The sequence below is a fragment of the Metopolophium dirhodum genome, chromosome 1 (assembly GCF_019925205.1).
Source record: "Metopolophium dirhodum isolate CAU chromosome 1, ASM1992520v1, whole genome shotgun sequence".
NCBI classification, from domain to species: Eukaryota; Metazoa; Arthropoda; class Insecta; order Hemiptera; family Aphididae; genus Metopolophium; species Metopolophium dirhodum.
The window spans coordinates 19,108,178-19,132,843 of NC_083560.1; the positions used below are offsets into that span (position 1 = coordinate 19,108,178).

General features: G+C 29.0%; 1 protein-coding gene across 3 annotated transcripts in view; it reads left to right on the forward strand.

Annotated features, from left to right (window-relative positions):
• Positions 1-20,296, forward strand: part of LOC132936367 (uncharacterized) — a 35,309-nt gene extending 15,013 nt beyond the window's left edge. Inside the window, exons 1-13 of one of the 3 annotated variants that reach the window (XM_061003086.1) lie at positions 8,022-10,714; positions 10,784-10,895; positions 10,981-11,396; positions 11,471-11,638; positions 11,804-12,063; positions 12,184-12,336; positions 12,695-12,805; positions 13,237-13,381; positions 13,445-13,510; positions 13,588-13,815; positions 14,332-14,457; positions 17,791-17,933; positions 19,420-20,296. In XM_061003086.1, the coding sequence (XP_060859069.1) occupies position 10,895; positions 10,981-11,396; positions 11,471-11,638; positions 11,804-12,063; positions 12,184-12,336; positions 12,695-12,805; positions 13,237-13,381; positions 13,445-13,510; positions 13,588-13,815; positions 14,332-14,457; positions 17,791-17,919 (1,803 nt within the window). In that variant the 5' untranslated portion in view covers positions 8,022-10,714; positions 10,784-10,894 and the 3' untranslated portion in view covers positions 17,920-17,933; positions 19,420-20,296. Of the gene's footprint in view, positions 1-8,021; positions 10,715-10,783; positions 10,896-10,980; positions 11,397-11,470; positions 11,639-11,803; positions 12,064-12,183; positions 12,337-12,694; positions 12,806-13,236; positions 13,382-13,444; positions 13,511-13,587; positions 13,816-14,331; positions 14,458-17,790; positions 17,934-19,419 lie in introns of those variants that run through there. The other 2 variants (XM_061003087.1, XM_061003088.1) reach the window with 2 other exon arrangements.
• Positions 20,297-24,666: the final 4,370 nt, after the last annotated feature.

The window sequence follows — 24,666 nt, forward strand, 5'->3', positions numbered from 1 at the left end:
GTGTCTGTTTACACGAAAAGTAGTCGAAATAAGTTCAACTTCAGTATCGAAGTTCGATGGGAAAGTGAATCTAGTTAGTGTATTTGGAGGTCAAAATTTCAAATTCCCAGTTATTGTTAAAAACGCCGATATAAACAATAAAAAATCTAGAAAAACCGGGAATTTTTACGCAAAATGGTTTCGACAAAATCAATTTTAGTTTTTGGTGTAACTCTAGAACAAATGACCGTAGATACATGACATTTTCACTGGTTGTTAATATTAGCATTTTCTAAACACGATAAAATTATCAAAATCTTTTGATTTTTTTTTTGAGCGGTTTACGGACATTTTCAGTTTTTTTATTTTTTTATTTGTTTAACTGTCTATTGTTTGTAAATTGTGCACTAATGATTTGTTAAAAAAAGACAAATGAGTTGTAGCACCTTAGCACCCTTCATAAAAAAATCCGCCACTGCTCCACATTAATATCATCTATTCTAACTTTTATAGAAAATATTATTTGTTGATGACATTTTGCAAATCTCTGTGAACACCTCTAGTCATGTTCACATAGACGTTTTAAAACGAAAAGATGTTCTGCTAAATGTCTGTTTATGAATTTGTATTTGTTTTTACGAAAACATTGAACGATATATCGAAACTGCGTCGGCATTACAACGCTACGAAATGTCGAAAAATTGTATCTATAGGTGTAAATATTGTCGATTCCATAGAAATAATAATATGGACATAACATGGTCGATCCTTGTATACCCGCTTCTATCATATTTACGATAATATTGAGAGTAATTTTTTTTCCTCGTCTTGGCTATCAGGTACATTTTTTTCACTATGTACCTACTCCGCGGCTCGCGAGTCGCGACCCATCTTTCCATTCGCCGCCCCCATCATAGTGCCATATTATATTTATTGTCCATTTCAATAATATACTATAGGAATGTACGTTTATGTGTTCACAGTTCAGGAGTGGCTAGACAGCGGCTTGGGAGCAAAACATTTTTATTGACATAATAATAGGTATTTTACATGAAGACAAAATTATTCTATACAAAATTTAATCTGCCATTATTTTACGTTATCATAATATTGTCTAGAGTTCTTGTTTAGTGTTTATATATAAGAAATAAAATCCAGAGTAAAAGAAATAATTTAAAAATGCCAGTGTTTTTTTAAATAACGACTATCTTACGTTAATAAATGAATCTCTCCGTTTATAGGGTATAATTGAACGCGTCTTGTTGGGTGGTAGTTTATTGAATATATAAATATTATATTGAATATGTAATATAAATATTATAAATGAATATATAAGTAACAAATTTTGCAATTAATCAATAAAAAACTGGACATATGTCTATTATAATTTTGGTTTTAGATGTAACTTTAAAACAAATGAACATACATACCAATTTTCACTGGTTGTTTATATTTGCATTTTCTATACACGATAAAATTTAAAAAATATTTTGATATGTTTTGAACTGTTTAGGAACATTTTCAGTTTCCAATTTTATTAGTATTTTTTTCCATGAACGTCAATAAGACTTAATTTGTTGGGTAAAAAGCTTGAAAATGTAATACAAGGCTCCTACTAAATTACAGGGCTTGAAACCGTTTTCAAATCAGATTTCTGAATCCATTTTAAAACCAAAACCGAAACAAATTGGATACCGGTATTAAATTCAAAACCAAAATCTGAAAAAATTGGAAATCGTTATTTTTTTTAATTGACGTGTTTTGAAACGTAGATTCCATTAATACGCATAATTAATACTCATAATCAAATTGAGATCATGATTAAAATGTTGATAACCATTTCATTATTCGTAAAAGAATATTGGAAACCGGTATACAAAACCGAAACCGAAATTTCTTAATACCAGTATTGCTAAATTGTTACAACAATATTTGAAAAATATTAAAAATCCATAGACACAGTTTTTATTTATAAGTATTTAAAGTTCAAATTATGACAAAATACGGAAAAATCACGAAAATTAGCAAATTCTTTTGAGTTGAGAATTCATAAAAAATTTTCTTTTTAAATCTAAGATTTGAAAATGTTATCCAAGATTATCCATAAGTTTTTCTACCTTTATCAAAAAAAAAAAAAAGGGTCTACAAGAAAGTCAAATTAAATGTTTATGAGCGTTTGAAATTCATATTTTTACAACATTAGATATTCACTCGATTTCTCGTGTAACGATTTTCTCATTTTTTTGTAATTAAAAAACGTATGACTGTAGATACTTGAACATTTCGCTGAATGTTTATATTAGCATTTTCTATACACGATAAAATTTTGAAAATAATTTGACTCTTTTTGAGCTGTTTACGAACATTGTCAGTTTTCAATTTTTTTAGTTTTTTTTTCTATAAAAATCAATAAAATTTTATTTATTGGGTAAAAATACATGAACATTTAATGCAAAGCTCCTGATATATTGTTACAAAAGCAGTTGAAAAATATTAAAAATACATAGGTACAATTTTTTTTTATAAGCATTTAAAGTTTGAATTTTGACAAAATGTATTAAATTTTAAATTTAATCATTATTTTGTAGTTAAAGATTTATAAAATGTTCAACTTTTTTAGTTAAGGATTGAAAATTTAAAACAAGGCTCCACGTTAATAGATTATATATAAATATTACTTTATTCACAATAATATAATCAAATATACTAGGTAATATCCAGGGCCGGTTTTAAGGGGGGGCATCGGTGGGCAATTGCCCGGGAGCGGCACACTTTGGGGGCACCTCAGATAAAATAAACAAAAAATAATTTTTTTTATTTTAAGAGGAAGATTTCTAAAAAATGATACATTTTATTATTATTTATTTTTTAAGTTCACATATGTATACATTTTGTTTTACATAATCTCAGTGCATGGCTGATACTGTGTTTTCTCTCTTAAAAAAATATAATATTGATATTGCATATTTGAGGGGTCAATCATATGACAACGCAAAGAATATGTCTGGTATTTACTCTGGTCTCCAGGCTAGAATTAAAGAAGTTTCTCCATTGGCTGACTTTGTACCATGTTCAGCCCATTCCCTCAATTTAGTAGGGTCATGTGCAGCAAGTTGCTGTAAGGAAGCTAATATATTTTTTAATTTTATTCAAAGTATTTATACATTTTTTTCTTCATCAACTCATCGTTGGAACTTACTTAAAGTAAAATCTACATTGAAAAATCTTTCCGAAACAAGATGGTCCGCTCGGGAAGATGCATGTAAAGCTATAAACCAAAATTGGGATAGTGTTGAACAAAGTCTATGCGACATATCAGAAAATATAAATGAAAAATCTATCACTCAAAATGAAGCTCGTGGTTTACTTAGATTAATGAACCGTTTTGAAGTTACATTTATGTCACTATTTTGGGGTGATTTACTACAACGATTTAATGTGGTTAGTAAATATCTACAATCAGTCAATATTGATGTATGTAAAGTGTGTGATCAATATGAAGCATTGATAAAATATGTTGTAAATCTCCGTTCTGATGAAATGTTTCAACATTATGAAGTACTAGCAATGAAAAAATGTTCTGAAAATTGTTACGAAACTATTTACAAACGTAAAAAAAAGGACAAAACATCATGATGAAACAGCTAGTATTATTGAAAATGAAATCAATTTAACAGGTAGTTTGGATTTAAAGTAAACACATATTTAGTGATTTGTGATTCTATAATAAAAGAATTAACAAGTCGAAAGTTAGCTTACGATAATGTCATAACAAAGTATAGTTTTTTTTTAAGACTCATAAAGATAAACCATCAGAAGTACGTGTTTCAGCTGAACATTTGTACTCAATGTATACAAAAGATTTGGATGTAACATTTATTAACGAATGTGTTCATTTTCAAAGTTATATTCAAAGTATGAAAAATTCTCCATCAACTATAATTGATATGAGTTCTATGTTAAAAATAGAAGGTTTAGAAGACATTTACCCGTATGTGAGTATTGCTTTACACATGTTTTTATGTACTCCCTGTTCAAACTGTACCGCTGAACGGTCATTTTCAACTTTACGCCGAATAAAAACATACCTAAGGTCAACAATTTCTAAAGAGAGATTAAACTCACTTGCAATATTAAATATTGAATCAGAAATAACAAAACAAATTAAATATGAGGATATTATAGATCATTTTGCTGATATTCAATCAAGAAAAAAATTGTAAAATAAACAATAAATATTATTATATTACTATAATATTATTGTATATTATATTATTAATTGTATATCATTCATTATTATTTGAATCATGGAAGATTCTAAGTAGATAGTACCTTTGACCTAAGTTATAAATTAGTTACTTATGTTTTTATTGTATGGTTTACCTACTATTAAAAATATAATATTGGAATGCATAGGTACCTACCTAGTTCAAATTGCTAAAAACTAACTGCAAATTAAATTGTCAATGAGAAAGGGAAACATAAAAAAAGATTAAAGAATTAATTTTATGCCCCCCCCCCCCGAAAAAAAAAAATTTAGCCACCACTTCTATGGTATTAAAAAAATTGTGTTGGAAAGGGGTGCCATAAATATTGTGCCCGGGGGCGAAAAATTCCTAAATACGGTCCTGGTAATATCATAGGCTGACTGACCGTTTTCGCTCAGAATCGTTTTTCTTATTAAAAATGATATTATATTATTGAATTCAAATTTAACACCATCCATTACAGTGACCCACCTGTAACCTACTGTACAGCAAAGTGACATCCACTTACCCACGTTTTTATTATTTTATCTGTGGTAAGAATCAAATATTATAAATATTTTGCCAAGAATCTGAGTATTTAATAAGACAACCTATGCAGTATGTACGGAAAATAATAATTGTACTAAATGTAATATCAACAATTTTTATTTTAGATTCTGTCCGGAGCGATGAATTTGTTGATTTTACAATGACATGTATTTTTAACTTTTTTTTTTGTGTCTGTTTACACGAAAAGTAGTCGAAATAAGTTCAACTTCATGTATCTTGTTCGATGGGAAAGTGAATCTAGTTATAGTGCATTTGGAGGTCAAAATTTCAAATTCCCAGTTATTGTTAAAAACGCCGAGATAATATAATTGAATATTTAAGTAACAAATTTTGCAATTAATCAATAAAAAACTGGACATATGTCTATTATAATTTACTTGATATGTATTATCAATAATTTATTATTTATATATTCAATTATTTTGTGCATTGTTATTAATATTTTTTTTTTATTTAAAATTCTATATTGTTTGTTCTGAAATAAATAAATAATTAAATAAACAAATAAATAAGCTCTGAAATAATTTTGGTTTAAATTTTGTGTACCGGTTTTTAATCTTTTCGATTTCGGTTTCAACTTAGCAATACCGGTATTAAGAAATTTCGGTTTTGTTACCGGTTTCCAATTTTTTTTCTTTAAATATCAATGAATTTTATTTGTTGGGTAAAAAAGCGTGAAAATTTTATGCAAGGCTCCTGATATTATGTTACAATAGCAGTTGAAAATATTAAAAATACATAGGCACAATTTTTTTTTAAAACCATTTAAAGTTCAAATTTTGACAAAATGTATCAAATTTAAAATTTAATAATTATTTTGTAGTTAAAAATTTATAAAATGTTCAACTTTTATAGTTAAGGATTGAAAATTTAAAACAAGGTTCCACGTAAATAGGTTATATATAAGTTACTTTATTCACAATTATATCATCAAATATACTTAGTAATATTATAGGCTGACTGACCGTTTTCGCTCAGAATCATTTTTCTTATACAATGATATTATATCATTAAATTCAAATTTAACACCATCCATTACAGCAGAGGTTCCCAACCCGTGGTACGTGGAAAGCTCGTAGGTGGTACGCAAAGAAATTTTTTGGTATGATTTTTTATAAAATGTGTAATATGTAAATGTAAAATGTTATATCTTATATTATATTAATTAATTAGAATTATATTATATATTTATTTATGTATACGTCGTATTGTCGTATGTGGTATGTGGATGGTTTTCTCATACGTCGTTATCGACGGATGACGGACCATTTTATTATGTAATATTACATAATATTATATTATTTCCGATAATATTTAATGTACCTGCGTCGTCGCGTCGGGATGCTGACGAAATTATGTACAGAAGTAGGCTCGATATTCAAAATGACTTAAGAGTGAAAATAAGTTCCATTCAGCCTGATATTGATGTTCTTGTACAAAATAAACAACAACAAATATCGGTATTAAGAAATTTCGGTTTTGTTACCGGTTTCCAATTTTTTTTTGCGAATAATGAAATGGTTATCAACATTTTAATCATGATCTCAATTTTATTATGAGTATTAATTATGTGTATTAATGGAATTTACGTATTTAGAAACAAGTCAGTTAAAAAATAAAATAATAACGATTTCCAATTTTTTCAGATTTCGGTTTTGAATTTTAATACCGGTTTCCAATTTTTTTTTGGTTTCAGTTTTAAACTATAATACCAGTATCCAATTTTTTCCGATTTTGGTTTTGACTTTAATACCGGTATTCATTTTTTTTCGGTTACGTTTTTGATTACGGTTTCAGTTTCGGTTTTAAAACGGTTTATACCGGTTTCTGAAATCGGTTTTGAAAACGGTTTCAAGCTCAGCTTTATTTATGTTCAGTTATTTAAATAAAATAAAATCATTGACTCTAATTAAATTATTTGGTGCAAAGTAGTTTATACCTGTCTGGGGCAATGTGGGAACAACCCAAATATTTTTATAACATTTAAAAAGTTAAAATTTATAATTTTATTTCTTTTAAGTTAAAGCTATACATTTAAGTATATTAACGTTTTTTTTAAAATAATTTGTTGTGTTTATAAAATTAATTAAAATAAATTAAATAAACCGTACTTTTTTTCATCCTTATTAACTTACACAAAAAAAATCAAATTTTCATAAAAAATGTATTATCAATTACCATAACCTATAGATTGTGCGAACAATATTTGAAATGAAAAAATTGATTTTTAAGTGAATTACAGGTCTTCTGACATTAACGTCCTCGCTTTGCCCATGGTCGCATACCAATAACAATTACCTGCATTAACTATAATATAGTACTCATATATTATATGAGTACGATGCGCAGTGTATGGCAAATCATTCGTTACCAATAAGGCTGTATAATTTAAGAGTGAGTTCGGGGGGGGGGGGGGAAGAGCTCCCTTGTCTTATGTTAGTGAGCGAAAATACTTTTACAATAACGACTATAAAAAGTGAAAAATAGTTATAGATTCTGAGCGGATGAGCGATAAATGTATTGATTTTAAAATAATGTGTTGTTTTAAACATTTTTTTTTGTGTCTGTCCCCACCATTTGCGGCAGTAACACTGCTTCGGTTTTCATTGACAGTACGTTGTTCGATGGGAAAGTGAATCCAATTGGTGCATTGATGAGGAGGTCAAAATTTTAAATTCCAAATATTTTTTAAAAGCCCCGAGAAAAACAACATAAAAATTAAGGAAAATGGGAATTTTTACGAAAAATTGGTATTTGACAAAATCGATTTTGATTTTTGGCGTAGCTCTAAAACAAATTACCGTAAATACCTACATGAAATTTTCAGTGGTTGTTTATATTTGCATTTTCTATACACGGTAACATTTTCAGAATATTTTGATTTGTTTTGAACTGTTTAGGAACATTTTCAGTTCCATTGTATTAGTCTTTTTTCTATGAATGTCAATTAAACATTATTTGTTTGGTAAAAGCTTGAACATTTAATACAAGGCTCCTACTATATTGTTACAATGACTTAGTAGGAAATTGTTTGGATTTTTTGATTTTTTGATTTATCATTTATTTTATTAACATTATCTTCAGATTTCTATATTGCGATAGCTGCCCCGTATCTCCTGGTGGGAACCCGGTGTTGTCCATGCTAAAGGTTTATTTATTTTTTTTAACTTATTTGTAAAAAAAATGTATAGGTTAGACGGCTATTCTATATAGAATCCAGATGAATTGAACAAGTTGAATCTGTGTGCCGAGAAATTCAGATACTTATTTTATTTTTTTTCAATTTCGGGACAAGTACTGATGTCTTGGTTCAGTTTTATCAATCAAAGTTGGGACATTTTCAGCTTGGCTGTGCGCCACCAGTGCATTAATTGGACCGTAACGCGAGTGTGCCTTCGTTGCGCGCTTTGTCGTTCTGGGTCAAGCCTGCGCTAACAGAACCGTCAGGTAGAACAGCCTATAGTCGGTGGTCGAAAACAATCTTATACATATATTATCCCAGGTATGCCATAATTCCAATGGTACATGGTAGCCTTGGCAATCATTTAAAAAATACAAAAAAATAAAATATATAAATTATAAAATAAAAAACAAAAACATTTCCGCAAGCTGATAAAATATAAAGGAGTCGAAAAAATTAGATATAAACATCCTCAAAGTCGTGAGAAATGTATTGATTAATAACTTTTATTGAAAACGGTACAGTAGTTTTTGAATCTATCAACATATATTACAGATGGCCCTAATATCAATTTTAGATTCTGAGCGAAGCGATGAATGTATTGACTTTATAATAAAGTGTGTTTTTTGTTTTATTTTTTTTTTTCTGTGTCTGCCTTTTAGGACAGTAAGAATGCTTGGATTTTCTTCAACAGTCACTTTTCTGATAGGAAAATGAATCTAGTTGATACTCTGGTTGGTCTTGACAAAATATGGAAAAATCACGAAAATTAGCAAATTTTTTTGAGTTGAGAATTCATAAAAATATTAAGATTTAATTAAAAATTAAGTTTTTTTTACTTTCATAAATATCTAATAAGAAAATATGTTAAGAAATGAATAAATAATAAAAATAAACGTTAAAAAAAATTTGAACTTTGACTCCTAATTTAGTTTTAGAATTGAAGTGGTACGCGAACTGATTATAAAATTATCTGGTGGTACTCGATGATAAAAAGGTTGGGAACCCCTGCATTACGGTGACCTACAAGTCACCTTCTACAGAGCAGAGTGACATCTACTTATCCACCTTTTTATATATGTAGATAAAAGAGTATTGTATACACGTGTAGTGTAAGTGGCTGTAAATTATAAAAAAAACAGAAAATTAAAAAATATTGTTTAGAACAAAAGTTGTTTCATTTGTCGGCACTTCCTGTAATACCCTGTATATTTTATAGACAAGAGTATTTTGTTTGAAATCAAGAAAACGTTCGACTTCGGCTAACGATTTTTATTGTATACAATTTTTTTAGTCCAATCCATTGACATAAATACGTAATATAATTTATTTTTATTATGTCCATGGTAAATCCGGAACTAAAGGCCTTTTCTGTCAGCGAACGTCCGATGTTCATGCTTTACTATATAATATTGTTTTCGGCCGCCGACTATAGGGGTTGCCACCTGACGGTACTATCATCGCAGGTGCGACATAGACCTATAAAATAATGGACATCGCATAGAGAGAGAAATCACCAGACGGGATTGTTGAGAGAGAAAGAGAGGTTTGGCCGTAAAGTGTGCCAAAACATGTTTTTTCTCTCTCATGTGCTTATTTGTTTTTTTTCTCTCTCAGTTATGCCGTCTGAATTCACAATGGAAGGCGGTGTGGGAAGCACTGTCCGTCAGTTTATAGGTCTATGGGACTAATCGCGACCAACCACTACCAATAACTAGAGCCCGCAACGACGGCCCACTCGCGGTACGGTCCAGGTTGTGGCTCGGTGGCCTGGTGGCCCGGTGGCCCAGCTGAAAATGGCCCAACTTTGGTTGGTAAAACTGAATCAGGGTATCTCGCAATTGTGCCACGATTTAAAAAATTGTGTATTTGAATTTTCTCGACACACTGATTCAACTCTTTCAGTTCATTTTTCGAAAATTCATGGAGCAAAAAATTAAATTATGCCAGTGATCTAGCAGTGACAGTAATGTGAAAAAACCATAGACCGATAAACTAATGGACAGCGCATTCCACTCCGCCCTGCCATCAATGCACGGGAATCATATAAGAGAAAGAAAGAAGAAAGGACGAAGAGAGAAAAGAGAGAAAGAACATAAAGGGGGTAATTATTGACGTATGAAACTAATACTATATTTCCCCCACGTTCTCTTTTCTCTTTTACTCTATATCGTACCCCTGACCTCTCTCTCTAAGCGCTGTCCATTAGTTTATAGGTTTATGGAAAAAACATTGTAAATCATTTACAGTGATGCACGCCTATGATGCCCACGTTGCCACTCACTCGGACAAAAAAAAATGAAAATATCCCTCGACTTGTTATGCAACACCACCTCAGGTAGGTCAAAGGGTAACCGCCGTATAACCGCTAATATATTCCTCCATGAAATTTTAAGACAAGAGGTCACCGCCTAAAGTACGATGATGCCACGTTGGTGAGGGTCTATACTCCACGCCAAAGTGATGGGTAGATATCATGATTTTATTTTTTTTCCTCCATGGATTTTCGGGACAAGTACCCCTATCCTGGTGCGTCGTACTAAGACTCTACACATTATAATAGGTATGCTCTGCCACTCATTTATTATCGACAAAATAAAGTGGGAAAATTCATATTCACATAACATTATTATTCGCAAAATGGCGGCGTAGCATACCTACTATAGTCGTACGTGTTCGTGTCATAGATTAAAGAATAGTATGGTTGCATGTATATTGTATGTATGTGTTAAACTCTGTAAGTATTTACTTCTTGGTACCAATTTATCGATTTATGTTCTTACAATTTTATTTCTTACTTTTTCAGTTTTGGAAACACACTAACGCAGTACGTTTAAAACCGACCTATTTCTATGTCTTTGCGGGTCTTGTACGAATCATTGTAATATCTACAATAAACGTTTAACAAGCTACAACGAGTGAGCATCATACATACTGCACCTGAAACACGGTGAAATACTCATATGTACAGAAATTTAATATACATCTCTTTTGTTTTTTTAGTGGAAAACCAGTCGATTGATGAAGCGGCTATTGTAAGTCCGCCGATAGAAGTTCTGCCTGGTTATGTGGCACAACAGCCTCCACCACACAATAACCAAATACATTTGCAGACGGATTTCACGACTCCGCCACCAACACATTCCTATGGGATCTGGCTACAAGCTTATCCCAATTCATGGCAAACACAATTCGGTATGGTCAGTCCTGTGCCACACGCCAACAGTACCGTTACAGACACTACAGCATGTAATAACAATCCTCCCGCGTTCAGTTCATCTAGTAACAGTACTACTTATAGTACTTATAGATTACCTTTGGCACGCTGGGGGTCGTTCAACAACAGTGCACGTCAACGGCCTTATCAGTATGGGAATACTCCAAGCAACAATTATCCAAGACAGTTCCCTCAAAATGCCGTATGTTACTGGGAAATTAATTATAATATGTATTTTATATTTTATTACTGTTACCTTCTTATTGTCTTTTACAGACTGGGAATTCCTTTGCTAATTCTTCACAAAATCCACAAACACCATCATCATCGTCTACACAAAATTGGCCTCAATTTAATCAAAGACCTCGGTTTATACCAAGACAACATATGCGTATGAACAGGCCTCACAGTTCCGTTCAAAATCAATCAAATGGAACTAATCAGGTTTGAGATCATTATTTATATTTACATTGTGTTTTAAATAGCTTTTACCTTCAACTTTATTATCTATTTGAAAAATTGTTCTATAAATAAATTACCTACTTAAATAGAACATTTATAATTATTAAAGTTTTACTAAGGTATTACTTAATTCATTGTAAAATTTAGGAAACAAATGCTGTAACTGAATGCAAAAAACGGAAGCGCAGATTAAAATCACAACAATCTGGAGCACCACAGCGTGCTCAAAAACTATGGAATCGCGAAGATGCTGTAAAAGCAATCGCCGCCGAGATGGAACTTCGTACACCTAGAACCAATCAACAAATCATGATCAGATTTCCAGATCATGAAATTACGCGGGAAATTGTTCAGAATTTTCATACTGACATTAAATCTGTACATTTCCATGCACCATGTAATCCGAGGTAAGTAACATGAACAGCAAACATCAATTAAATTAAATTTTTCCATTTTAATTTCAAAAGAAATAAATTTATTTGGTAAAAACTTAAAATAATAACTATTTTTTTTAAATTTCATTTTAGGTATTGTTATGTGCAAGTACAACCAAGTGCAAATATTGAAAATGTTGCAAATGCGCTAAATGAAACATTTTTCCAACATGAAAAATTGAAGATAGAAATCAAAGAAAGTCAGCCTGAAGAAAAGATATTACCGGAGTGCATTGATCCATATACGTAAGTGTCTTTGGTTCTAAATCCATATAAAAACTAAAAACTATATAATTTCTATTAAATTTGAAATTATTTGAAAATATATTTAGGTTAAGTTAATTAAAGATTTGTTGTATAGGTAATTGATTAATATTACAACAATACCTTTGTAAAATAATCATGTTTTTATACTTTAAAAGAAAGTATACATTGTAAGTATGTTATATAGTACTTTATTTTAACTGTTTTTGTAAGTAGTATGTTCATGTATATTTAAATAGTTCTTTTTATACAACTTCTAAAAGTCATGTACACAAATTAGTATTGATATTAAATATAATTATTATTATACTATGGATCATAAAATTATTAATTACTTCAGATTATATGTTGGAAATTTGCCAGCAAATATCACATCTAATGCTGTTAAAGATGAGTTTCCAAAAGCCATTCGAGTTGACATTGGGTTTGGTAAAAAAATGAAGAACACAAGGTAATTTCTAAGCTTTATTAATACTATTAAGCAAAATATATTTTGTATATATAATAGTGGCATATTTACTTTTTTTGTTTTTTGGGGACATAATTATGTGAAAGAATTTCATAAACCCCTATCAAATATTTAAAAAAAAATTAATGATATGTCCCCTTATGTACCAAAGACATTGAAAAACTTTCAAAAATAACAAATTCTGATACATTTTATTGTATAGGTATCACATTCACATTTTCATGAAATACTTAAAAAATACAATAAAATTTACCATTAATGTTTTAGTTATTATTTTTTTCTTATTTAAGTTCAAAAAATATACTAAATTGTCTAGTGGAAAAGGGTTATACCTCCATATCCCTGCTTACACCATATATATATACGCCACTATTCTAAGTAATAAATTATTCAAAAGTTCAATTTTCTATTAGATATGCATTTCTTAAATTTTCTAATGCTGAAGATGCGATACAAGCGTATAAAGAAAAATATAATTTGGTTATCGATAGTCGATCGGTTGTGTTAAGATTTAGACGTAAACAAAATGGAAATCCACCTGTACAGGTTGATAAATTAGTAAGTTTTAATTCTTTGGATGAAAAATGTCTAATATTAAAATTGCAAAATCTAATTTTTTAGCCAAATGAGAAGAATGAATTTGACATACAAAGTTTACCAAAAAAAATCAAGAAAGAACCTATAGAAGTAAATATTACTTTATTTCATAAATGTTGGGTTGTTATTATTATTTAATTTCTACAATAATTTCTACTATTTTTTAGAAAAATATTGATGAATATGAACCTGATTCAATTAATGCATCGAGAGTAGTTAAGTCTGAAATTATAGAAGAGGATGAATATGAACCTGATTCTGAATATGAATCTATGCCATATACAGATGATATTAATATAAAATCTGAGTGTCCAGATTATGAAGATGATTATGATGAACAATATTATGAAGAGGAAGATACAGATATATCTTATGCTTTCCAAAGAAATGAAACGGTCAGTGTGGATGTAGTGCTTGCTGATAACAATAGTGTTCAGTGCTTTCAAACCGATCACAGTGACAATGTCACAATACCTACTGTAATGTTATTTACATTAACACGTTGAATGCGTATTGACGCAATTTGGCGTCATGAGAATCATTCAGCAATGTTTTTGACGCCATCTGGCTTCTAATATACATTTAAAATAAATGGTTTAATATTCCCTACGCGTAGCTGAATGTTATTTTATTATTATTTAGCGTGGATTAAACGCATGCTTTTAAATATGTATACATACGTCGTTATGAGCAGTTTCTTTTTTTTTTTTAAATTTATTTTGTCTTTACTTTTATCATACGCGCTAGGTGAAAACTGTAAAAATACATACGCAGTCAACGTGTTAATTAGGTTTTCAATAACTTTTTATCTTACAAAACAAAACATAAATATTTCAATCTAAGTTTAATATTTATTTTTTTATTTAATGAAATTACCAACATTTTATTTAGATCTTATTATTGCTTTTTAGGGAGTTGAGGATAAAAATATTAATAAAAAACCTGATGACGAAGATGAGTTTGAAATGCCATATTCATTTATACCAAAAAAAAAAGTACAATCAGAAAATAACAAAGACATTACTTTGCCTAAAACTGTAAGTTTATTCAAAATTAATTTGACTACTCTGTGTAATATATTTTACTTAAGGTTCCCACACACTATAGCAGTGGCGGTAAAATTTCTCTGTTTTGGTGGTGACGGTAAATTGTGTCCAGACTCATTACCGCTGCAGTGTGTGGTGACCTTTAAGGCAAATAAATTGAATCTACTAAAATATCATAAAAACAAATTATTTCATCATAGTAGATTATTTTATAGTTATCCCATTTATTAAATAGCAATAAATCAATTTATGTATAATTAAAAAGCAGTTATAGGTTAAACATAGGCGTGCACAGACCTCTGAGTCAGGTATGGCTAAAATCTGATCACCTACCCCCTTTTCATAATTACACAAGAAAAAATTATAGACATTTTCACTTCAAACTTTTAAGTGACCCTTTTGTTGGTGACTGGAAAATGTAAAAAATCAGTTTTCATTATTTCACATTTACAAAATTCATCAATATTGATTTAAAATTTTAACCAAATATAATCTAATAAAACAATTTATTCAAAGTTTGAAATATATTTCAAAAAAAAATTATACGTTCAAAATATAATATGTAAGATTGAAAATTGTCAATTAACATTAATATTTATTTATTGTTATAAATTATTCATGGGAAATCGACTTTAAGGCTATTAGTTTATGAAATATAAATATTTAAAGTTTTCATGAGTGGAGTAGTGGACATAAATTTTGCAGGATAACCCTGTACCACTCAACTCCGCTCAACAAAACTTTAAATATTTAGAACGCATAAACTACTCGCACTAAATTCAATTTTTATGTATCGAAATACTTAAAAAAATATTCTGCTTTGGATTATGAAATTAAAACTATGTTGTCATTAAAATAATTTAAAAATTAAAAAATATTTTCTTAAACAATTATACTTTTTAAATTAATGAGTGTTCAATTTTAAATGAATCACCCCGTATAGTCTCTCGGGTAAACACAAACGTTTAAAAACTAAAAGGGCTATACTTACTTTTAGTCATATCTTCATAAGTTACCAACCCACACACATATGAAAAAATCTCAGGTGGGGCTAAAGCCCAATCAGCCTTACCCGTGCGCACACCTATGAGGTTGAATTAGTTTTAATTATTAGGTATATAAAAGTAAAATATATTAACAATTTAGTATTGGGCTATATGCAGCTATTTGGCTAAATTTCTACAACACCAATAAGAAGTCTTTCTTTTTTAAACTATATATATTTATTGAAAATAAATTTGAAAGTTGTGATAATGGCTTAGTTTTATAAGTAACCATATTTAATTAAACTCTTGTACCTATATGGTATTCTTTTTCATAGGTAGAGAATAAAGTCAAAGAATAAAAGTCCGGTAACTTGAACCTATACTATATAGTTTAAAATCACCTAAACATAGTAATTATATACAGATATTGTACTAGGGTATTCATGGACTTTTCTTTGTATATGTTACGAGTAAAGTATACAATTTGGGCTACATAGATAATGGATGATATACGTACAATATGATATACTGAATAATGACATAATATATTTATATCATTAGAAAATATATTAGTTTTTTTTTCAATTTTATCATCAGATATTGTCGCATGTACTGCTTCGGTGGCATTTTGATGTACATAGTGACTTTGCTGCTTTGCACTTGCACTTCTGTGTGTTACACTTTAGTACACACGTACATCGGTCATAGCTCTGACCACCCAAAGGAGTGAAATTTACAAATTGGTTTCTACTGTATAAAGTTGAAAGGCGGCCTCGGTCCTTAGTCTCGATTCTGTACATTTTATTGTTAACTGATAAGACAGAATAAATACATTTTTATAATTTTATCTGGAATATTAATAATAATATTAGTAAAATATTTGTTAATACCCGAAAGAATATATCCAATTATGTTTCTAAAATCACACGTACCCTATCGACGTCTGGAATTTTAACCGTTATTGACTGACCAACTTCGCAGGAATGAAAACGATTCTAGAAGCTTGCTTCATTTTTATGGCTTGAACTTTTTAAGTGATTCGATTCTATTTACACCATAAGCTTTTATTCTTAAAGGTACAGCTAAAATAAAACAAATACATTAATTAATTTTATTTACATAAATATTACTCAAAAATTGAAACTAAAATTCTAATTAAACAGTATTATTATTATTTTATAGGTAGATAGCTACATTCTTGGGTTTTTGATGTCGGCGTTTCTGTTTGACGAAGTGGAAATAGAATTCAGAGCTACTTTGAGGTCTTCTTCAGTTCTTAAATTACTTATTATATTGGCAGAAGTGTACTTTTCAATCCAATTTCAGCTTTTGTACCAAACATAGCTTCGTAAAGTGAAGATTTTATTCCTGAATGCAATGAACGGTTTTTCATAAACTGAATAAATTTTATCCCGTCACTCCAATTTTTAGTATGGTTGTCTTGCAACCAAGTAACAAGGTCCAATAGTGTAGCCAGGATTTTTCTTCAGGGGGCTGATCAATTTTTACAGAGCGGTGGTTTACCTATGTTCTTCCTTAACTATAACTATAACCCTTATCATATATTGATTTAATAATACATAATTTTTTAATTATCTTAATATATTTTTTTTGGTGGGGAGGGGGGTTGCAGATTCTCAGCCACCACCCTGGCTACACCATTGAGCAAGGACAATTTCAATGTCCTGGTTAGGTCGGTCAACTAAACCTCAGCTCTGTGGGTGATGAGGTTTACCATGAACTATTTTAAGTTCTGGCCACATTGCATATATTTCAGTTACAGCCTTGTTTGAAAATTCATGATCGTTGTGGCGTTTGTGGCATTGCACGATACGCACTACAATTACATATAATAAAACTTATAATATGTGGACTGCCCCATTGTAAGAAAGCCGATAAGAACAAACAAACTAGCTACAGATAATAATTTGACTTTATTTTGATTATGCTTTACGATTAAATATCATATTCTTTATAACATATTGCACATATTATATCATCTGTTATCTATGTTGCCCAAATTGTATACTTTTCCCGTAACATAAACATATATATAGAAAGAGATAGTTCGATAACAATATGAGACTTAAAATTAAGTAATAAGTATACTATATTTGCTATTAAATAATAAATCATGTATTCATATGCTGGGGGTTCAATAAAAATTAAATTAATAAATTCAATAAATAAAATAAAATAAAATAAATTTAATGGACTAATCATGGGACATTATTAATTGTTTAAGAAATCATAGCTCAGTATTGGTTCATTAAATGTATAGTGATTATTTATGCAACTTAGCAATAGTATTTTATTATATTTGATTTATTTACTCAAGGGTGAAATCAATGATGACGGAAGCGACAAAGAAGATCAAAGATGGAACAATTTATCAGATGATGATACTGATGATGATGGTGGTGCTAAATACAATTGGGGAGGATTGTATGAGCATAACAGAATCTGAGATTCAAACGAAAGGTAAATTTAAAGAGAATATTAAGTTAGTATTCATTTACTAGTGAATAAAAAGTTGATTAATAAGTAAAATCACAATCAGATAATGAAAAACGAGAATATAACTTTAAAAATCAGATGACATTAGAGCCGTTAAATGATTCATATTCTAACTCGAAATACACACGAGGTCTGTTTTAATAATTTTAGTTCAGACAGCCACATTTTTATGTGTATATTTAAGAATCTATTGTACTGGAAAAGTGTAACATTAGTAAAATACAAATAGAACTCATGAATAAAATAAGTTTAGCCGATGAGTCATTTGTGATAATATATAGAGTGTTTAGAAGGTATATAAACTGCGAACTACTCATAATTAATATAATAACTATAAAAAATGAGAATTGAAAAAATTGAGTAAAATGATTATAATATATTATTTGATAATCATTAATTTATCACAAAATGTATTGGTATTAACAATCGTCGCTCATTTTGAAAATATTCAAAATATATAAGTAAGTCACACAATGTATTGTTAATTTAAGCAACAGTTTAATAGGTAATTATTAGGTATAAATCATAAACACAATATGCATTTATAACTAAAATGTTTGTTTTGTTTTAAGGCAAACTTCAAAAAGTAAAAATATTAAGAAAGAGAAAAAGATACATGTTAATTTTAATTTTTTTGTTTTTTAAAATATTCCACAACGTATATACCATAAATTTCCACAACCTTTGTTTTACATGCACAAGATAAACCTCCTGAGTGTTTTTTTTTAAATTTGTTAACATGATTTTAAATTTAAATTAAATTAACACTAGGCATAAACCTTGCAAAAAAGAATTTGAAAATGATATAATATTTTACTCTATTCACTATTGTAAACAATTAATAATGTCTCCTACAAATGACGTCACTGTACAATTTCTCCCACTCCTACGTTTTGATACTTTCTACATGAGGCAACCTTTATTATTTTATCTATAATCCTTGGTAATAACGACCTATTATAAGGAAACGGATATCAAATTATAATTTACTTTGTTCCCCAAGACAGACAAAAAATGGAAAAAATAAAAAAAACACATCATTGTGTCAGAAACTGGTCCAAGTATAATGAATATCTTATCTAATATTACATATAGTTTATGTTTTTTTTAAACCATATTTAAGGACAGTTAGTATAAACATTTTTTTATAACTTAGAAACTACTTATTAGAATTTTTATATAAAAATGTTCAAGAAAATCATTCGCTAATTAGTTTTCAATAGAAAAATGGAGAACTAACCTGTCAGTCACCACTATGAACAAAAAAAATTGTAATATACATCACAGATTCAGGAGAAGAAAATTATTATTTATATTAGATTGAATTGGGCCAACCCCACAACTTTTGTGCTTAACAATATTAATGTGGGTTTCTGTGTAAAAAAAAACAAAAATTTTATATTTACTGTACTTTTTATTACAATAGTTATAGTCTAATATTTCTGTTTAGGTGTCAATCAGCATGGTCAGAAATATGAGGAAGAAGAAATACAAAATCAAGTTGATAGTAGTATATAATTATAGTTTTAAGATAGCTCATGGGATATCATACTGATACCCTACTGTCATCAGCCCTTAGTAGAGTCATACTGTCATCATGTACGATTAAAATATAAATTATATATTATACATTACATATGTAATTTAAAAATAATGCATTAGTTAAAATGAAATGTTTGTGAAGCCCAACTTATATTATATCATAGATTAGGTTTAATATTTTAATCTTCTAAAAAGAAATTTGAAACCAAATCAATACAACAAATATAAGGAATTCTTGTATTGGATAAAATATTTCTTAGAAAGAGTATCAGTGTAAATACTAAAACATTGAACTAGCATGGATTGGAAGATTTTGTTGAAGGTTTAGATATAGAAAGACGAGCTTCAGAAAAACTATGAAGGATTTACAGATTTACAGGATTTACTTTTTACAGTCGTGTACATTTTAATTTAAAATGTTATAAAACAGTTACTGTTTATTGTTCAATGTTTCAAGCCGTTCAAGGTATATACAATAATAATTTTGAACTACAAAACTAGATTGCACTAGGTGGTATAAGAAAGAGCATACACCTATAATAAACTAATGGACAGCGCATAGAGAGAGAGAGAGAGAGGTCAGGGGTACGATATAGAGTAAAAGAGAAAAGAGAACGTGGGGGAAATACAGTATTAGTTAGCATCATAGACCTATAAACTAATGGACAGCGCTTAGAGAGAGAGGTCAGGGGTACAAAAAGAGAAAAGAGAACGTAGGGGAAATACAGTATACGTCTATGATTACCCCCTTTATGTTCTTTCTCTCTTTTCCCTCTTCCTTCTTAGTTTATAGGTCTATGGTTCTTTCTCACTCACTCTATATTGGTGCCACTCAGTGATGGCTGGGTGGTGAGGGAGGCGCAGTCCATTAGTTTATAAGTCTATGAGAAAGACGCGAGAACTTTTCACGGACGTCTAATCACGAATCCTCCCGCAACCATAGTATCTATAACATAGATAATATAATTTATATAAAAAAAGTTTTTCAAGTTTAAAAAACAAAAACAATAATGGTTTTTGAAACAGCAAGAACTTTTTTAATATAAGTGATATCAGAAAAATAAAAACAATGTTGCACAGCCAAAGTTCTCCTTTTTATGTAGTGAAAATCTCGTTTCTTAGTTATGACTGTAGCCTTCTCGGTTCTTTCCCACGCAAAACAGTTTTTTGCTATGTTGTGCATATGCAAGACGGAGACAACACATGCGGGTGTAGCGTCCTCTTAAGCCAGAGGTCGGGCAATGTTTACAATCTGTTAACAATATTATAGTACATAATAGATAGAAGATTGATAACATCGATTTGTAAACATTGCCCAACCATATGAGTTAGGGTATAGGACGATTGTCTTCAAGTATGGTCTCTGAGTCGGGCATCTAGGTACTAAGGTCCTGAAAATTAGATAATGATTATAAATATTTCATTTTTAATGTAAGTAAAAACCAATATCTTATGACGTACCTCCTAATCTACTCATTAATGAATACTATTTTCATCATTTTCTATGTGATTTGAAGTACAAGAGAAGCTGTAAGGTAAAGTCCATAACAGCATTAGTGTACAATGACCAATGTCCATGCATTCAATAACTATCTAACCTTTTTGTTTCATATGATTTTCAATTTAACAACATTTATTTTATTGTACTTATTACTACATATTTTTTCATAAATAGGTAACTGTTTTTACATATTCTACAATAATTTGTTTTTTTATCACATATTTAGACATAACATTTTATTAGCTGAAATACCAAATACGTTATCAAAGTATAAATTAATTTTTATTTCTAATATCTGAATAGTTGACATACGGCATACGACCATAGTGCCCATAGTGCATATTTTGTGGTTTGGTCTGTGTTTATTTATTGTGTAAATGTTGTGTAAATGTATATAACAGTTTAATATTTATTTTATAATTTTCTAATTATTACACTTAATTCCTATCATGCAGAAAGATCATCTAAGACTAGAAAAACTGCAAAATATATTTTTGAAAGAAAATTTACAAATTGACATAGGCGCGATTATTTTATAAATGCATTTAAAGTTCAAATCACTAACCGTCTCACACCAACATATTTTTGATTTCAGCGCATTTTTAAAAATTAGTTAAAAGCTATTACTTATTAGTTATAACTAGTGTTCAGATTTCGATGCATTTGTATCTTGTTTTGAAATGCTTGAAACAATGCTTTCTAAGATACAAATTTGTTTCTAGTAGGTAGGTACACACTATACTAACAACAAACTTTTTTGGGGCATTTTTAAAATTATTTTTGGTTTTTGACGTTGAAGTGAATTTTTGAACAGTTTTAGGTCATTATTTATTTTATATGCCATTTTTAAACTAAATTTCCTGCTAGTAATAATGTGAAAAAAATTAAATTGTTATATTATATAAATAAACATATTGTATTAAAAGTGGTCTAAAACAACACAAGATAATCTGATTTTTAAATAAAACAATTCACAACAAAATTAATTTATCTTGATTTCTGAAGAAATCCGTGCTTGATTTCAGAGAATTTTTTTGAGTTTTTAGGTCATTTATACATTTTTTGATGCTGGTAAGGTTATTTAAATCCGAGCCCTACTTATCCTATATTATACAAAATAATGCAACTTTCAGTATAGCTTCTGATAGAAAAATTGATTTTTTTTTAGCATTTTCGTGGGGTTTTGAAACTTTTACGTATATTATTATTTTTTATATAGGTACACAATGATATCATAAAAATATTTCGATTAATTTTACACTATTGCCTTCTTATACTATGAACCTATTCACAATAATTTCATACAATTTTTGAAAATGTTCATTTATCTAAATTAAAATTGTAAGGCATAGGTAGTTTTTGAGTTATTTAACTTTGTGTACTAAAGATAATAGGTCTATAATAATACATAATTTGCACTAAGCTGGCGTTTTCAATATTTTTTGGTTGTCAAACTCATTACAAGTTCACCCTGTTGAATGGTCCTATGAAATCATAAATTATAATACATTTATGTTATTCTAAAGTTTAGAATCTAAACTAATCTACAGTCGTCTCAATGGCTTGGCTATAATAATGGCTGTTAAAGAAGCTGGAACAACCATTTTTTTTTTTTCATACATTTAGCTCGATAAGCAAAAGAAAATTAAACATACTTCCAGAAGCTTGATTGAAATTTTGAAAAGTAAATTTAGTTTGTATTACTCTCTCCTAAGATTGCTCAGAAGTGAATTCTTATAATTTTCATTTCATCGCTATCTACAACTAAGTCAAATATAAGGATTTTTTTGATAAAAATATAAACTTACTATGCATCATATTATATTAACTAAATATAAAGTCGTAAATCTATTTCCGAGCAAACCTAGAAAATAGACTAACAAATATGCTCTTTTCAAAAGTAATATAATTCGATTGTAACAAGGTGAATTTTTATTCCTCTTTTGGAAAATTTGGTACTGTTTATATCAAATGTCTGCACTTTGTATTCATTGACTTGTGCATGCATGTATGGGTGTTAGAACAATTCTCTACGGAAATGAAATAAGACCAACAATACAAAATAAATCCGGGAGTAACAAATTACACACATTAATGTTCATTTACTTCTCACACATTGACACAGCCGAAATGTACATGTAATATTAAATGCCTAAACTCTAATCCTTAAAACATGGTATGCTTCAGCCCCTTTAATTGTGAGGGTCGGGAATATAATCCAAAGTTATGTATTATATGAACTAACAAAAAAAAGAAAAGAGATGATATGATGATTATTGTTGTGTTGGAAAATTTGCATTGTACATATTGTTGTACGTTACCCAGCCATAAGTTTGTATATTATTATAATAATAAAATTACACACATTTTATCGAGAAACGGAGGCACAGATTGTTGTCGATGTTACGTGGTAATGTGGTTGTAAGTATAAAATGATGCCTAAAATATATATGAATCGCTCTGAAAAGTCCTGGTGGTCTTATGTCACTCCAATTCAGCATTTGGTCTCAATGCCACAATACAATTTTACAAAACTGTGGACAATATGACCGGTCTTACAGTCACCTTTTTAAATTTTGACAGAGCAATGAATGTATTAATTTTACAATGAGTTTTTTTTTTTTTATCTATGTAGGTACGAGTGATATAGACACTAAGAATAAGGTTTAACACATAATACTCATATTATATTACCTACACATTATGGTTTCCATACTTCTCATTACTTTACCATCCCAGACAGCAATTTTTTGATTAATAATATTATTATAACGTTATTGTAATACTATCATTACAAAATGCTGTCTGGGATGTTTTTCAATAGAACAAATACATTATTGAATGTATTTATAGTTTGTACATAGCAATAAAAAAATAGTCTTAAAAATTAAAATCTAGTATGAAAAAAGAAAAATAGTAACTAGCCATATAAGTTCTTCAGTGTAATTCTCTTTGAATTCTTGTACACAATTGGTCAGAACTAGAATCCAAAATATGTATAAGTAAACATAAAAATAAATTAAGTTGCAACAACATTATATTCCTGGAGTAGTGGTGTATAATCAGTGGTGTATTGGTAAATATATTTATGGGTATACGCACCAATAAAATATGTATGTAACCTAAACGATCAAATTATATCATCGTATATATTATATAACGTTATTGCAGTTCAATTAGTACATAGTTTTTAACATTATTTTATTAATTTTTGTATAATGTAACAATAGAAAATAAAACAAAATCAACTCGAATGCCAAAAAAATTAAAATAATAATAACATTATTATTATAGGTACAATCTATAGAATTTTCCGCAAAGATTTTTTAAATTCTATATTAGGTTTACTAAATTGAACTTAAAGTCTTAAAATACATTAAACACAACACATATTGTTATATAACTTATATTCAATACCTACTTCAATTGATAAATAATTCATTAATACATAAATTCATTAATACGAATAACGTTTTTTTCTTATATGAACTATTAAATAAATTTTAAATCTTATTTGGTTTTCTGGTTATTTTGGAAGCGTATACCCAAAAATAAGATTTTACATTGGGTATACGCCGAAAATCAAAAATCTTCTGATGGGTGTACGGCGTATACCCGCGTACCCGTACCAATACACTACTGTGTATAATATAT